Below are 18,147 nucleotides of genomic sequence, written 5' to 3'. Positions count from 1 at the left end.
AAATCGTTCTTTATTTTCGTACATCGCTTTGGCTGCATACAAAAAAAAATTCGGCAACTTTCGGCGCCGACGCTTGAATACTCTCGCAAGCTGTACAGTGAGATTTTCCAGGTTACCTGTGACTTGGGACTCAGTAGCGTGCGGTATGCTGCCATGAGATTTCGGTGGGCCTAGTCGAAGCACTCAAATAGGGAGCATAGAGGAGGGGGGGGGCTGAATACACTACAACTCTAGCATCTAATCCCTCTTCCCCAGTGCAGGGCAGCCAACCGGAACCCCTTTCTGGTTAACATTCCTGCCTTTCCCTCCTCCTCTTTATCTATCTATCTAGCATCTACATCACAGAAGAAATGTATTTTGGCGTCTAGGAGTTCGTTTTTTTATTTTACAATAATCAACGTACTGGACGGTGTCAACGTGCGATCAAAGCAGCCTAAAAAAGAAACGCGTCAAAAAGCAAAAAGTTAATTGGCACCATAATAATAAATACCACCAGACCTTCTGAAGACGCCTTCAGACCTGAACCCTCCCATCTCCCTATATCCTCTCCCGGATCCATCCAGGGCTCACACTCCTACCTTATCTCTCTGCCCACATCCACGCTCACCCACATCCTTTTCATGGCGGATCCTCCCCTGCGGTGCCCGGAGCATCTGACCAACTGGGAGGCTGCGCTCCCGCACCCGCACACTCAGAAGAGCGCGATGGACTGGTCCGCCAAAGTCGTCGACCGTCATGCACTCATGAACGTTTAAGCGCAGTGAAGCCGTGCGGGGGCCCAGCCCCCTACGTGCCTTAAGCACTGTTGAGTCAGTAGTTTTCCCTTCTCTGCCTGCATCAGTGCGTTAATAATCAGCCACGTGTCTGTTTCGCGCCGTCCTTATAATTGGTTTTTGGGGGGAAAGGAAATGGCGCAGTATCTGTCTCATATATCGTTGGACACCTGAACCGCCCCGTAAGGGAAGGGATAAAGGATGGAGTGAAAGAAGAAAGGAAGAAAGAGGTGCCGTAGTGGAGGGCTCCGGAATAATTTCGACCACCTGGGGATCTTTAACGTGCACTGACATCGCACAGCACACGGGCGCCTTAGCGTTTTTCCTCCATAAAAACGCAGCCGCCGCGGTCGGGTTCGAACCCGGGAACTCCGGATCAGTAGTCGAGTGCCCTAACCACTGAGCCACCGCGGCGGGTTTCGCGCCGTCCATTTTCTGTTTTCTGTTGTGCCGCGTGCCTTCGGCGGTCACAAAGCAAATGCGCAAGGTTAGGTGGCTGCAGTATTGTTGCGACGCAGTCATTTTTACTCTGTGAACAACTAAAAGGTGCACACAAAGCGTGCGACAACCACACACGGGGAATAGGCTGCTCGCTTGTTGTCACCATCTATATTGACGCAAGTTGAGGTTTGGGGAAAAAAGAGAAATACGAGTGCAGGCAAAGGTTCTGTACGAATGATGCGCTCAGCGCTCTTGCGAAATTGTTTCGTCAGACACTGAGGACAACGTCATCCAATCTCTGTTCTTAATGAAACAGGAATGTTTGGCTTATTGTGGCTTTGTTACGGTCGTTCGGCTGCAAGTGGTGTATTAAATTAGGGCCCGAAAATTCAATATTGTTTTCCTGCCACGATGTTCAAACTCATGGCGTTAGTGCTGACGTCAAGAGCATTAGGATCTCCGTGATCTCCGACTCGTGGAACATGGCAGCGTGTTCTAGCCTCAGAGATCCGCAAAGAAAAAAAAAACGACGTCATAGAGGTCTGCTGGTGAAAACAGCCGTTGGAGGCTGTACCTGTGTTTACTTTTCGCCTTTTTATATAAAAAATATGCTTTTAATTATCGTAACTTTTTGTCATAATATGGACCAACTTGAAATTCTCCTCAGTGTTGCTTTTTAATGGGTGGAAAATGTACAGAGGCTTGTATATCAAAATTTGCAAGCAAAACAGAAACAAGTCAAGAGAAAAATCATCTTTCACATGGCGACGCACGCGCGCAGTAAAGTATAATAATCGCCCCTCTAGATTCAGTGGTTTGATTTCCTTCCCGGTGAGCGTGAAAGACTGGGCACTGCGCGTACCGTGCTTGTAAGACATCAGGTTGTGTGAGTTTACCGCTCCCTGTTTCTTCTTTCTTTTACCTAGACAGAATTTATGTAGTTTAAACATTGGGGTATGCATTTACAGCTTGCGCAGTGTATTCCAATTCAAGAACGAAAAATGAGATAGTAGAAGCATACAACGTCACGCATGCATCGCCATGCCGAAGTGAAATTGTTGCTTTACTAATATGTTTTTTCATATATGATATAACCCGATGTACTTTTTTCACCAATAACAGCAGTTAAAAGTGCGAGGTCGCCTTAATAGTGGCCATGGTATTCAACGCCTGGTGGTCCTTGTGCTTTTTCTAAAGGCCAAACCTCCTCAGAACGCTGTAATATCAACAAACCCATGGCCAAGCTTTTCCACTACCTGCCTTGAATGCTGAAGGCATTCAAAGTATTTGGTGGCAGGATAGATCGCCCTGTTTGATAGGCGCAGCATAGCCCGTTATCCCTGTCGGCTCGTGAGCGCCAGCTAAGGATCACTGGAGTGTTTTAATCTCTGTATTCCCTTCATCTTTCAATCTCTGCCCTCATGGGGAGACCAAGGTATTCGCCCAGAATGAAACAGTTACCAAGCCTCTGTTTTTTCCCAACCTGGACTGGCCTAAGCAACCGCCCCGCTGAGGGTCGGTGGCTTTGACATTTGGCTACTAAGCCTCAACGTTGCGAGACCGAATCTCAACCGTGGCGGCCGCATTCCGATGGAGGTGAAATGCAAAAAATTACTGTTCTCTACGCTGTCAGTGCTTATTTAGAAGCCACAGATGGTGGAAGTCAATCCGGAGCAATCTATTTAGGCATCCCTCACAATCTATGTGTAGCATCGGGACGATTAACCGCAATTACCGCGACCTACTAACTGGAGTAAAATATGGACTACTCAAATCTCTGCGGGGTGTGTGCCGCCACGTCCAAAATCAGCCTCATAAAAAGGCTCTATTGTGCAACTTGATGCGAGAAATCGCCTAAGCCCCATTGTCGGTTTCACTCAAGGGAAAATATTTGCTCATGAGATGAACCTTAGGCTTAAAATCTAAGCCTTCGAAGTGATTTTAATTACAGAGGGTTACAGAAAGCACTACAGACTTGAACTAGTCCGGAAGTGCTGCATGTGCGTGGCTGTTTACCAATGTTTAGTAAAATGAACCAAGTGGTGACCATCATTGTCTAGAACCTCGAAGCACCAGTAATGCTGCAGTAGCCTAACAGCAGAGTTGATTTAGTGTTTGAGTTAGACATCACGTGGCCCGGGCATACCTTTGGCAAGCTTTCGTGGGTTTTCTTTTCCCACTAGACAATGAACTCGTAAGAAGACGAGCCCTACAAGCAGACGTTTCAGGAGGTTAGAAATCACCCAAGTGGCTCCACAATAGACTTTCATACGTCTTTTGGTCACTTTAAACACGTCAGAAAAGTCAAGCGGGCCTGCAGGAAGCCTATAAGCCAGCAGGTCTCGTGTCAACGTAATGGCCGTTCTCCACGACACGTGAACAACAACGGACGCGCATAGGTTTGTTACCACCGGTGACTGTACGCCTCACTTGAAACGATGTGCGGTTCGCTTTTTCTTGAGTGCATGAGTAAAATCAGCAGTTTGATTTCGCTCATCCCACCTGTACGCCTGGATCGCCGATCGTGCATCCTGGAGGTTTTTGTCACCGACAGAACTTTCTCAAGCCATTTACATTTCTCTGCAACGCTTTCAAAGCCAACCGGAGAAGCCTTTCGTGCGGGATACTTTAAACAGCGTCGAGACGGCAACTATTAATCTATATAAGCATTTAACTTCTACATCGTTGATTTGGGGTAGTATACTTTCATTCGACCCAAGAAATTGCCCCTTGTTTAAAACGAATCCGCGATCAAACGTTATGGCGCCCCGCGGTCCGCATTTGTTCGACGCGCATTAGCCATCCCTATTGCGTATTCTAAGAGCGAAGGAGGGGCCGTTACGCGTATACGCTTGCCCCGTAATAACCGCAAACAACGTCCCTTGTCGCGTTAATCGATGCAAGCAAATGACGCGACGCTGCGCGATACGCGTCGTCGGTGAATAAATGCTAATGACTCCCAGTCGGCCACTCTCGGGACTCTCTTCTTCATTGTTCTGGTGTTCAGATATCTGCATAATGAGCTGCCTCGGTTGGAGTTAGCGCTTCACATCATGCAGAAAAATACAGTTTATTTCGGCGCCGCGCATTTACGCATTTGCCAATATTCTGTTCTCACAGGAAGGGAAACTACCATTCGCGGGTGTGCAAGACAATATGCTGTTCCGTATTCTTTGCAGAAGAAAGAATGATGCGGATGTGTGGGCGTCGAGTATGACTAATATTAACACTCTAAAACTCTCTCGACACAAAAAGTAGCTCATAGTGCAAATCCAGGCAAAATTTTCAAGCCTTAATCGCAAAATATTCGTTACAGTTGGACACTGTTGATATGTAAGCCAGCCTTTGTAATCGTCTGCAATTCTTCTTGATTTCCAGTTCCTTGGAGGGCGGAAACTAACCGCCATGACCATCCTTTCCGCTACCAAATTTCGCTACAAATTTTCACAAGTTGCGGGGATCACATCTCTTCTTTGCATTTTAAGGTAGCACAAGGATGACCGGTCTTCCAAAAACGGTAACCTATAAAGCCAGCCCTACGCGACGCTCTCAGAACATCAACACAGATTATTAAAGAGTATACTGTCTCGGATCTTCTTTTTGGAACGCTTTCATGGCGGGCAAATGAAGCAACAGTAACACAAATTAAATCTTGCTAAGAAATTTTTAAAGTTTGTGATAAGACTTTGCTTTGTTTACTTTAAAGCAATCGGCAGTGTTTGTTCCGGAATGAATTTTTACGCAAGATCAGCCCCTCTGTAACAAAGTTGCAAAAAAAATTTTTTTCCAAATAAGTTTACGGCTTTTTGCTATCTAAAAACCCTCCTGCACAAATATAAAAAGATTGGGCGTATTAAAATCAAAATCACAAGCGCTAGTCTTTAAAGGGGATGCTGGCAATCGTTTACATCAACGTAAGCTCCGAGGACCTTGCCTTAATCCCGTCAGCAACGCTGGCCGCCAAAAACATCTGCAAGCTCATCCTGTTCGCGTCAAAGGGTGGAAGCACCTGTGGCAAATTGCACTTCCGACATCCACAGGTAGAAGCATCAACCACCGACAAAACTACTTGAGGCTCAAAACGAAATACTACCGTCCAGCCTTGCCTCCCCTTCCTCTCCCCCCCCCCCCCCCCCCCCCTCCGTCTCTGAGCACTCAGCGGGCCTAGGTCAGACGAGTCAATACAGAAAAGGGAGCAAGACAAAGTGTCTGCGCAGGAAACCGCGATTCGGGGATTCGCCCATCCGTGTCGTCCCCTGTTCCCGGCTTCGCGGCGAAAAGAGCGAGTGCATGACAAGCCGGCAGGAAGGACCTGGGTTATTTCCTACGAAAACAACTGGTGGCTTCTCGGGACGATGTCAAGCGAGCGGGTGTGAAAAGCAGTTCGGGAAAATAGGGATTGCTTTTTCAGTGCACGTTGTTTCTCTCGTGACTGTTGGGGATTGTCGCTGAGGAAAAGCAACCCGTCTTGTAATACCAAGAGGGAGGATGTGAGAAAAATCACACGCCAAGAGTGTCAACAATGCATTGATCCAATAACTCACTTGTCGCGCCGAGTTTGCTTTGTTCTTGTCAGAGTCTGTTCTTCTGGCTGCGGTTGTGGATGCTGTGCCAAAGGAACTTTGCTGCACCGCTATCTATCAGGTTTTATTCGTCATTGTCTGCGCCTGTTTTGCTGCTGGCTGCAGTTGTGGGTACTCTGCCAACGGGACTTGCTGCAGTGCTACTGCCCGCTGTCTGCCATCTGTCATGTTTGCTTCGTCCTTGCCTGTGCCTGTTTTGCTGCCTGCTGGGTGTAGTTGTGGGTACTGTGGCAACGGAAGTTGCTGCAGTGCTACGGCCCGCTCTCTGTCAGGTTTGCTTCGTCCTTGTCTGTGCCTGTTTTGCTGCCTGCTGGATGTAGTTGTGGGTACTGTGCCAATGGAAGTTGCTGCAGTGCTACGGCGCGCTCTCTGTCAGGTTTGCTTGGTCCTTGTCTGTGCCTGTTTTGCTGCTAGCTGCAGTTGTGGTTACTGTGCCAACGCCATTTTGCTGCAGTGTTACTGCCTGCTGTCTGTCAGGTTTGCTTCGTCCTTGTCTGCACCTGTTTTGCTGCTGGCTGCAGTTGTGGGTACTGTGCCAAAGGAAATTGCTGCAGTGCTACTGCCCGCTGTCTGTCATCTGCAATGTCTGCTTCGTCCTTTTCTGTGACAGTTTTGCTGCTGGCTGCGGTTGTGGATACTGTGCCAAAGGAACTTTGCTGCAGCGCTGTCTATCAGGTGTGCTTCGTCCTTGTCTGTGCCTGTTTTGCTGTTGGCTGCAGGTGTGGGTACTGCGCCAACGGAACTTTGTTGCAGTGCTACTGTCCGCTGTCTGTCACGTTTGCGTCGTCCTTGTATGCGCCTATCTTGCTGCTGGCTGCAGTCGTAAGTACTGCGCCAACGGAACTATGTTGCAGTGCTACTGTCCGCTGTCTGTCACGTTTGCGTCGTCCTTGTATGCGCCTATCTTGCTGCTGGCTGCAGGTGTGGTTACTCTGCCAACGGAACTTGCTGCAGCGCTACTGCCCGCTGTCTGCCATCTGTCATGTTTACTTCGTTCTTGTCTGTTCCTGTTTTGCTGCCTGCTGGATGTAGTTATGGGTACTGTGCCAATGGAAGTTGGTGCAGTGCTACGGCCTGCTAGCTGTCAGCTTTGCTTCGTCCTTGTCTGTGCCTGTTTTGCTGCTGGCTGCAGTTGTGGGTACTCTGGCAACGGAACTTGCTGCAGTGCTACTTCCCGCTCTCTGTCATCTGTCATGTTTGCTTCGTCCTTGTCTGTGCCTGTTTTGCTGCTGGCTGCAGTTGTGGTTACTCTGCCAACGGAACTTGCTGCAGTGCTACTTCCCGCTCTCTGTCATCTGTCATGTTTGCTTCGTCCTTGTCTGTGCCTGTTTTGCTGCTGGCTGCAGTTGTGGTTACTCTGCCAACGGAAGTTGCTGCAGTGCTACTGCCCGTCCTCTGTATTTGTCATATTTGCTTCGTCCTTGTCAGTGCCTGTTTTGCTGCTGGTTGCAAATGTGGGTACTGTACCAACAGAAGTAGCTGCAGTTCTACTACCCGCGGTCGGTCAACTTATTCTTCCTCTTAAAACATGGCACATACCCACATGGGGGGATTGGCCAAGGTGTAGCGGCATAAAGAAGGAAATTTCTATAGGAGATTACGAGAAAATTTTAGCACCAAGCGTGAATTTTGTAAATTATATCAGTAAAAAACGACAGAAGAATGTTTAAAGTAAAATAACAGACAGCATTTTGGTGATAAAATAAGAGCTCGAATGGTTACTGGGCCAACGAAACTTGCTGCAGTGCTACTGCCCGCTCTCTGTCATCTGCCATGTCTGCTTCGTCTTTGTCTGTGCCTATTTTGCTGCTGGCTGCATTTGTTAATACTGTGCCAAAGGAACTTTGCTGCAGTGCTACTGCCCGTCTCTGCCATCTGTCATGTTTGCTTCGTTCTTGTATGCAGCTCTTTTGCTGCTGGCTGCAGTTGTGGTTGGTTGTGCCAGCGGAACTTTCTACAGTGCTACTGCCCGCTGTCTGTCATCTTCCATGTGGGCTTCGTCCTTGTCTGTGCCTGTTTTGCTGCTGGCTGCAGTTGTGGGTAACGTGCGAACGAAATTCGCTGCAGTGTTACTTCCTTCTGTCTGTTAGGTTCATGTCACTTGCTGCTTAATGGCCTCGTTAAGTTAAATCAGTATTATTATTAAAGTTAAGTTATGAAGAAGGGACCTTTTCTGAAAAAAAAATTGTAATTTGCCTGCTGAGCGGCGCAGTGAAGAAAAAAGAGAAGCCGGTCACTCGAAGACCTGGAAGTTTAGGACAAGATATCGCATAAAGGCTCTCCTGTCGCCTTTGGGATACGAGTAGACGTAGTTTTTGTTTGTTTATGGTTTATGGCGGTTTGACGTCCAAAAGCAACTCAGGCTATGAAAGACGCCGTAGTTAAGGGCTCCAGAAATGTTGACCCCCTGTGGTTCTTTAACGGGCGCTGACATCGCACAGTACACGGGCCTCTAGAATTTCACCTCCATCAAAATTCGACCGCCGCGGCCGGTATCCAACCCGCGTCTTTCGGGTCAGCAGCCGAGTGCCATAACCACTGAGCCACCGCGGCGGCCTAAGAGTAGAGGTAGTGTCCTTATACATACTAGAGTTGAATTGTAAAGTTTTATTTTTTTTCAATACTGAATGGCCTACAACAATGGAAGTGGAAAAAGAAGCCGTGAGAAACTGGCAAAGCCGGGACCCACATGAAGCGCAAAGAGCGCATCTGGCAGCATCGCTGATCAGGCTATTTGGTAATTTATGACAGCTAGGAGTACAACACAGCGCAGACGTGACACTGCTGACTCCATTGAGCGTAGTGATGTTTTTATTTGTCGTCGTCTAAATGTTGCGCTGTGATGTATTACTAGCTGCCAAAGAGCGCAAGATGCCTTAGCTCGACATTCACAGCAGCTCTAGAATTTTTTACACCCTTTTTTACCTTTACTGAATGGGCACCTTCTTTACCATCGAACAACGAAGAAAATACGCTTGTATTAAGTTTATTCTAATCAGCTTAAAATAGAGAACAAGTAAATAGGAAATAAAAGTGATTAATAATAGGCCCAATTTCAAACCTGTGCTTGTAAGCCAAAACACCTGTGTTTTCCGGAAACATCTGAGAATAATACCTGGGCCGAGGCTGCCAGCGTCTTAGGCAGCTAACAAGAAAAAAATGAAAAATAAGGGCAAGAATAAATTGTGGTATATTGCAGTCAACTCACCGGTTTTGAGCTGAAACGGTACACTGGAAATCAAAATGTGAATACCATCGGGGCTGCGTAATAAGAATTCCGCGTAGTTTCTTTCATACGTTCGTATTGTTAGAGAAAATTGGTAAATGCGTATTCATCAAAATGCTCTGAATTCAAACAGCAATAAGAGGAAATTATTCCCCAAAGCGCCACAAGGATTAACGCAAAGAACGCGTGTAACGCGTTCAAGCTCAGCGCGCTTTCCGAAACACGTGCGTTGAGGGCGAGCGTAGCGGCTCCACGTAGGGGTGGAGAAATCCCAATATCCGCGCACCGACGACTGCCGAAAACTCCCCGCCGAGCAATCGCGATTTTGCTGAGCCTTTCTGCACCGCTAATCTCCCGGTTCCAATCAAAACCTAGTATGCTAGTTTTCTCTATGCCACATCGCCACCCTCGCAGAACAAATTTACTGGACATCGCGAAGTTTATTCCTGAACACACAGGGCTCAGCACACTTATCCAGAGCGCTCATGCTGCGCGGCCCGGTGTACGTCTGTGACATTTCCCGCTGCTCCTTTGGTTCGCTATTGTTCTTCCAGGCGTGAGAGTTTAACACTTTCGTGGTGTGGATACATGAAAGCGTAGGTAAAATGGTAAAGTGATTCAAGATCTCGGACACCCATAAATTACGCGAACGCACTCAGCAGTGCATCGTATCGCGCGCTCTGGACACCTGTGCGGAGTCTACCAACATCGATCATACATCCATCCATCCGCGTGGCGTTTTGCGCTCCGCCGCCGCCGCAGCCGCGGCAGCGTGTGAAGAAGCGTCGCGAAAACTTCTCGCTCGAACAATGGGTGGCCAACCGTGAAGCGTGCCTCGTGCGCTTCGACGCTCCTCACCTGTCCTCGTGTCGACGGTGGCGAAGAACCCCTCGGGGTCCACCTGGTAGAAGGTGCTCACGTTGTTCTCGCTCTCCTCGAGCCCCTGCTCCTTCCAGATCTCCATGGCCTGCTTGAGCTCGTCGGGGCGCAGGTGCCGGATGAGCAGGTGCTCGTCCTCGCTCGAGAAGCCAGAGGCGGTCCGCCGGGCGGCCGCAGCCTCGGTTCCCGCCACGGACGTGGCCGATGCTGTTGCTGCCGCTGCTGCGTCGGCCATCTCGGCGAGCACCGCGCGCGTCGGGGTTCTCGGCGCTATTTGACGCGCCTCGGAGCCGCGCGCTCGTCTTCTATCTTCCAACTACCCTCACCTCTTTTTTTTTTCTTCGCCTCCGCGCCCTCCTCCTCCGCTCCTGCCACCACCGGTGCGCGGTCGTCGATGAGCTGGGGAAAGGGTAGGAGAGAGAGAGAGAAGGAGCGGCTCCTTGTCGCGATGCATCGCTCCCGCTCCTCTTGCCTCAACACAGCGAGCGGGCGAGGGCGATCGATCTGACTCCGGCTCGACGAAGAAGAAGAAGCTGCGGCATCTGCCGCCGTCGCCGCGTTCACTGTGCGCTGCTTGCTGTCTGCGCGCGTTATCTTCGCTCGGCGTGCCTTCCTGCCTGCAGCGCGGGCGCGAGCGCCCTCTCTCCCTCTACGTGCTTGACTATCGCGTTTCTCGCAAGCGCCTTGCTGATTGACAGACGAAAAGCCGACTTCGGCTCGCCGACCATAGGGAGAAAGGAAAGCAAGAGCCCTGTCTCGCTTGCTGTCCGTTTTTTCGTTTGTCATCTCACTAATTCATTCCACGTGCGACGGATCGTGTCATCCCTCGTTCGATTAAAGCTCGTGCCTTCGGAAAGAAAAAAAAAGGAAATGTACGAAAATAATTACCAATGGGGTGCTGTTCTTCGCCGCTAAGAAAAATTCAACACGTTCTTTTGTTACTCACAATGCTAATCAGTGAACGATAACGTGTCGGTATAGCTTCTGAGGCAAGTTATTGGTGCTAATTTACCCCCCTTCCCATCCACCTGCTTTATTTTTTTCTTCTGACATAAAGTTTAGCTCACCGTTGACTACTGTGTTTTCTACACTTCAGTTGCCCGCAGATGGGAACTCTAAATATCAAACATGTATTAAAGGTAAATAGAATATTTAACATTGGTCAAGTGTTATGCTTTTCCTACCTTGTCGCTTAAGTAAACACACAGATTTACTTGAGAGAGTAAAGTAGTGACATCTGAGAGGAAGGCGCATATAATTTTGCTGCTTAACAATATCCAAAGGAAAGGTGCGCATTCTAGATCATGAAGATAAAATGGCGCTACCAGTAATGCACGTGTGCTGAGGACAAGGACATCATGGTGCAATTGTATGATTTATTTTGGAAATTATAATGAATCGATGGTTGTCGCGCAGCTAAAAAAGTTTCTAATCAGTGCGAACACCAGATGAGAAAAAACATCGTTTCATATTTTTTTCTTATTACAAAAGATAACCAACGCAAAGTGCTGATCAAACAATCAGGATTACCTTACCACAGCGTTTGAGTTTAACGGATGTTAACGTACGTTTTCTAACTGTCAGTCTACGTCCCTTAAAACGTTTTGCGATTCCAAAGAACGCTTAAAGTGCACCAGAAAATAGAGGAATTCTGCTTACATAGTGCTATCCGTCTACGACCCCGCCAGCCACCCCACGCTACACAAAGTGCGCTTCTCTGCGCTGCATCAAAGCCTTCCGGGCGCTGCGCGTACGAAAGGATCCCAGAAGCCCAAGCCTAGGAAAAACGAAGGAAGATAGCGCTTCTCCAACTTGTACGACGTGTCGGGGCCGGGATTTGCATACGCCTGGCGGTGTCTTAGTAAACCATTCCCCATGAACGTTTTGAGCAGGACGGAGTGCCAACCGGATATGAATTGAAGAGGGAGCAGTGCGTTCGTGGCGAGTTTCCGAGTTGATCACTACTGCCGGCAGAGCGGAAGCATTACATTATGCGAAACAGGCTCGCACTGTCGAGGAACCCGCGTATCAGTGACGACTTCGATGAAGAAATAAATACGAAAAACATGCAAGAGTGAGCTGACGTGCTAGTTAGTCCTGCATTAGTGTGTGTCTTCTTATGTATATTGTTTCACTCTATGTCCTTGTGTTTTGCGCTTAGTTTTCACAACCCGAAAAGCATGTCTGTAAAGCAGTGGCGCACAAGAAGGCGAAATAGCGAGCTCAACTGTTTTACCTTGTACTTTAGCTTTATATAAAACTTGTTTGAAAGATAGATTTCCTTTAATATATTCGCTGTGATATCAGAAGTAGGTCTCGGGTACACAGTACAGCATGTGACGAACACTCCGTGGCTATCTTCGTGAATACCTCTCTGTGACATGCATGAGAGCCCAACTTTTTTTTTCTACAATCCAAAACGATAACATCAAAAAAAAGAACACACAAGAAACATCAAAAGGTGACGACATGCCAACAGCTAGCTGCATGAAAAATCAAGGTAAAAAATAATAACTGAGCAGAAAATTCAAACAAACTACATCACGCGGTGCACTGCAAGTGAGATGGGTGTAGCTCAGTGAATTCCGACTATGCTGTGGCTTTTTCCCATCCATCTACCACCCTCTGCGATTTCACGCCAGCAAATCAAGGGAAATCGGTCAAGGGGGAGTGGGGGATAATCGCTCAAGGGAAACGATCGGTCGACGCCATTGGCTGGAGGGTCTTCTTTTAGGGGAAAGTGTCGCTTCACTCTTGAGTTGTATCCAGCTGTAGTGAAAAGTAGCAGAGCGAACAGGGAGACGCGCATGCACATGGAAGAGAGGAACACCTGACAACGGCCTCTCGTGTGGGTGCTGGCAGGATTATCCACGTCGTCTCCCGAAAGCATCGGTAGTTCCGGACATTTGTTTACAAATCCGCCATATTGTCAAGAGAGCATTCTAAGGATTAATATGCGTGTATGTATGTGTGTGTGTGGGGGGGGGGGGGGGGGGGTCCACTGGACTAATTATTTACTCGAAAGAAGTTGAAGAAGTGCGTTGCGCAGATAGAACCTCCTCTTCTCGCCTCTTTCAAGAGCTGCCCATAACTCCGCTGCTGGAAGAGGCTGGGAAGATGCGTGCAGCTTTTCGAGAAACCGTATGCTTCATCGAATTTTCTTCATTGTTGTTAACGACTTTCATTGCGCCACTTGTGAACGGTGTACTAGGAGACACCTGGAATTTAGCAAGGCAGGCTTGAATAGAGAACTCAACTTAAGACTTTCGCTCGCGTTGACTGAATGATAATGCTCGAGGTGTGCAAAAGATAACTGCGATATCTGCGTGGGCAGGAGCTCTACAAAGCCTGTAAACCTTGCTCACGCGTTCTGGTGCCAGCATTTATGAATATTTTAACCTGCGAATTGATAACAAGCTGTCGAAGCCATGTTGTTATTAGGACTCCTAAACGTCAGACACACCGAAGTATGAGTTGACTCTTAAGTATTATCTTAAGTACTAAAAATATAACTGTACAGCCCCCCACATTTTTAATAATATTGCGCGATCCTCGATCATGCATTACTTGAACGCCTTATTTTTTAATTTTCTGGGGGAAAGGAAATGGCGCAGTACCTGTCTCATCATTGGACAACAGAACCGCGCCGTAAGGGAAGGGATAAAGGAGGGAGTGAAAGAGGAAAGGAAGAGAGAGATGCCGTAGTGGAGGGCTAAACGGCGAATAATAATTGTTTTTTTTTGGGGGGGGGGAGGAAATGGCGCAGTATTTGTCTCATATATCGTTGAACACCTGAACCGCGCTGTAAGGGAAGGGATAAAGGAGGGAGTGAAAGAAGAAAGGAAGAAAGAGGTGCCGTAGTGTTGGGCTCCGGAATAATTTCGACCACCTGGGGATGTTTAACGTGCACTGACATCGCATAGCACACGGGCGCCTTAGGGTTTTGCCTCCATAAAAACGCAGCCGCCGCGGTCGGGTTCGACCCCGGGTACTCCGGATCAGTAGCCGAGCTCTCTAACCACTGAGCCACCGCGGCGGGTAATAAACGAGGAAATCACAGAATGTTCGCGCAACCGCACAAAGTCCTCTCCAGTGCGAGCGCCGTCTTCTACGGTGATCATTAAGGCGCTACATAAGGCGATGAGGGGAGAATTGCTAAGGGAGGGTTGTGACTCCTCCTCCCTCTCACTCCCGTACCCCTTAAGCCTCAACATTACCATTTCGTATTTTTTATTTGTATATCGTGTTCGTTCTAAACAGCGTCGCTACTAATAAACTTAGCTCTTTATAGGCTTTGCCGTCTTGATTTGTTGCTTTAATGAGTAGTGTTGGTCCGCTTTTAACATTAGACTGAGAGAAGTCTTCGCTGAATGATAGCGATGTTAAACGGAAGAAAAAGGGAAAAAAATCTCGACTACTGTGTGTTTTCTCACATTTGCGTGCCGCGCACAAAAATCACTGAAATGAAGTGAATTCTGTAACGGTGTAGTGTCTACTATTGCTGTGGAACATTTACAAGGCGGGACGAGCCTGGTTTGGCGTCTACAACGAGATGTCGTCGGCATAGCAGCTACGCTATAGCGTTGTTACTATGCCGCGGAAATGTTAGCGGCCGTGGAAATGTTGTATACAACATTTCCGCGGCCGTTAACTGTGTAGATAAAAACAGAAAGCGAGAAAAATTTAGTCTCAAAGGACGCAACACTCAAAGTTAATAAAAACTGAGCATTCTTTTCATAGGCTTTGGAAAGTCGCGGATATTAAAAGGATTAATCAGTGCTTTATGTTTGAACGTATACCCTTTCTCGCTGTATGTTCACAGTGGAGTGAAAGCTACGAATGTTAGGTGATGGTGACCAGCCCTGTATGGTTTGGTGTCCAGTGCATGAGAACAGCACGCGTGTAATTTATGGAAATTTTCTAAAGGGTCCCCTACCTTACTTGTTAGTAACTCAGTTTAAAATGTCCTTTGGCGGCAAGAACGAACTGTCATTCATTATTAGAGTCAGCAGGACTGCAGCCAAACACGTCAGATTTACGATGATGTCATCGTTCTGAATACAAAGCCGCAAAAAGCGAATTACCACCGGGAAAGCCTGTGCTCCTTTGTGATGCTGCGAGAAGCTCCATCTCGGCCACCTTTCAAAGCAAACTAGGCGTGTACGAGCGGAACGCCGGGCTTTCTTGTCGGGGCATAATAGGGAACAGAAAACTCAATTTCAGGCTCGGGTGACTCCGAAAGGCTTGAGACCGGATTTGCAGCAAAGGTGTGACATGCTTCGAATCACTCTAAACTACCGTAATGTGTAATCCTACTTTACACATGCCGCTTAACACGTTCACTGCGGTAGCGACGTTGGGAGCGCTAATTGCTGTGCGTCGAGGCCCACCGGTGGTCCACCCTTAAATTTTCTTTGGTGCGGCGTGATCCACCAGTGAGCCACCGGCGAAGCCAACTTCTTGGAACCGCCAAAAGATGGCAATAAAGACTTGGCATGCGAGATTTAGGCAGGACTTCCGAAAAATCAAATCTTCAGGAGTGCATCACGCGACTCAGTGTGCGTGGCCGCACAGCATGAATGCGTGGCCTACCGGTGACCTACGGCGCAGTGAGCGTATTAAGAAAGGAATCCAGCGAAATTTTGTAGCGTCGCGTGAACAGCTGGTAAGGTTACTCTGACGAGAACTTACCTGTGAAGAAGAGCCCACGATTGTTGTTTTTGGCGTTCTTGTTTGCTCGCGAGTATATGAAATGATGATGATGATGTCCTCAGGCTTAATGGCAGGGTATGAGAGCAGTAGTTGTTGATAGCCTATCAAAAGATGGCGCATATACCCGCACTGGGGGATTGGCCAAGAATCGGAAAAAGAAAAATGCTTCATCATCTTCGTCTCGATGACCCCCTTACCTTGGACGTGATTGGAAGGTCTGTCACCTTTTATTTAGCATCGCAACATGCAACAACATGTCATAAATTCTCCATAGAGAGTTCCTCTACTCATGCACTGCTGCTGTTACTTTTTTATCGCGTTTTTTCATATATTTGTCACGTCTTCTTTTTCCTCTAAAGCTCAGTTTTGCGCTCACACGCACCCCTAGGCTGTGTAGGAGCACAAAAAGACGAAGTCGAATTTTATTAAGGTGGAGGTCTGCACAGTGTTCATTTGAATGCAGCCTGTACAGACCAGGTGGCGCGGCAGCCGCTTCGTTGTCCTGCGCGAAGCTACGAGTCACAGCCGTTGGGTCGCGCGAAACGAGACAGCATTTTGCATTAAGAAAGACACGCACATGATTTACAGCGTTCGTTATAATGATTACCCCACTGCTATTGTGCTTTTTGTATCCTCGTGAAAAAAAAGTGTCGACACTTAAGCTCCGCCAGTCAGGGCGGAGAGTTGGGGTAGTTGGTATCCTTGCATTATAAAAAAGAATAGCGCTACATACGAGGCACGGTTAGCTCCGTTCTCTTTTTCAGCCACCAATCTCAGTGTTTGATATTTTTAAATGTCGACAACATATCTGCATTATTTTAGTTTATTACTGTTTTGATTTACCGTCTTGAGCACCTTTAGATCGCCACCTGCGTCTTGGCCAATCCACCGCCATGGATATGCGCCATTATCCTCTTGAGAACAACAACAGGACGTGCGCTAAAATTAGCGCACTTAATATTGGCGTCCAATCCCCGGCTAATAACTTCAATTTTCTTTTCAGCGCAATTCATTTACTTTATAAATTTACACGTCCTAATGATGCTTGTGTCACGTTGCGACGACCTTGTAATCACCTGTTTTGTAATGTTTCAATCACTTTTCAAATCCGCCGCTTCACGTGTGACGTATACCTTTCCGACCAATCCGGACTTTCCGCTATCAACAGACGCTGTCGTATTTTCGGCAGAACGGGACCATTAAAGCTCTTGCTTTAAGAGCGCATGCTCTCGAGGTGGATTAGCCCCACAGGGAAGGATTCAGAGGCTGACATTACCGAGCACAATTTTGGAGTGGGAAAAAAAGCGCTAATTCCTCCCCCTTCCCCTAAAACAACAACAACAACGACGACGACGACGACAACAACAACCACAACAACAACAACGACGACGACGACGACGACGACAACAACAACGACGACGACGACGACGACGACAACAACAACAACAACGACGACGATGACAACGACGACGACAACAACAACAACAACAACGACGACGACGACGACGACGACAACGACAACAACAACAACGACGACGACGACGACGATGACGACAACAACAACAACAACAACAGCAACAACAACAACAACAACAACAACAACAACAACGACGACAACAACAACAACAACAACAACAACAACAACGACGACGACGACGACGACGACGACGACGACGACGACGACGACGACGACGACGACGACAACAACAACGACGACGACGACGACGACGACGACGACGACGACGACGACGACGACAACAACAACAACAACAACAACAACAACAACAACAACGACGACGACGACGACGACGACGACAACAACAACAACAACAACAACAACAACAACAACAACAACAACAACAAAACGCTGTTGTTTATAGAGCCAAGCGATGACAGGTGGCGTTGGAAGTCCGCTGTGCGTAGCTGTTCGTTTTTTCTGGGAATCTTTGCACTAAGCCAAACCGAGTAAAAGGGAGTGACTGTCCCACTTAAATGTCGCGAGGGGCGGTTATTTTATAGGTGAATTACAGCGGCTGATATCTCTTCGTAGTTTGTTCCTGGGGGTGCAATTGTTCCTTTTGGAAAGGCTAATGGTTATATACATTTATTCCCACCGTTCACTAGGCTGTGTTACCACACGGTGGTCGACGCGAGAAATTTGCCCAGCCAGTGCGGCGAATGATATGGTACGAAACGAAGGAAAGTGAAAAGTTATAAAATGCAGCTTGCCCACCGCGGTGGCTCAGTGGTTAGGGCGCTGGAATACTGATCCGGAGTTCCCGGGTTCGAACCCGACCACGGCGGCTGCGTGTTTATGGAGGCAAAACGCTAAGGCGCCCGTGTGCTGTGCGATGTCAGTGCACGTTAAAGATCCCCAGGTGGTCGAAATTATTCCGGAGCCCTCCACTAGGGCACCTCTTTCTTCCTTTCTTCTTTGACTCCCTCCTTTATCCCTTCCCTTACGGCGCGGTTCAGGTGTCCAACGATATATGAGACAGATACTGCGCCATTTCCTTTCCCCAAAAACCAATTA

General features: G+C 48.0%; 1 protein-coding gene across 1 annotated transcript in view; it reads right to left on the bottom strand.

The window, feature by feature from the left end:
- The window catches only part of LOC144124898 (uncharacterized), a 31,343-nt gene extending 15,688 nt beyond the window's left edge, over positions 1 to 15,655 (bottom strand). The window contains exons 1-2 of the mRNA XM_077657845.1: positions 15,594 to 15,655; positions 9,882 to 10,301 (exon numbers count right to left, since the gene is read on the bottom strand). Coding sequence (XP_077513971.1) covers positions 9,882 to 10,137 — 256 coding nt within the window. The 5' untranslated portion in view covers positions 10,138 to 10,301; positions 15,594 to 15,655. The remainder of the gene's footprint in view (positions 1 to 9,881; positions 10,302 to 15,593) is intronic.
- Between the last annotated feature and the right edge of the window lie 2,492 nt (positions 15,656 to 18,147).

Source organism: Amblyomma americanum, chromosome 3, assembly GCF_052857255.1.
Source record: "Amblyomma americanum isolate KBUSLIRL-KWMA chromosome 3, ASM5285725v1, whole genome shotgun sequence".
Classification (NCBI taxonomy): Eukaryota; Metazoa; Arthropoda; class Arachnida; order Ixodida; family Ixodidae; genus Amblyomma; species Amblyomma americanum.
The sequence above is the reverse complement of the archived record's forward strand: the minus strand, read 5'-3'. Positions and strand labels throughout refer to the sequence as shown.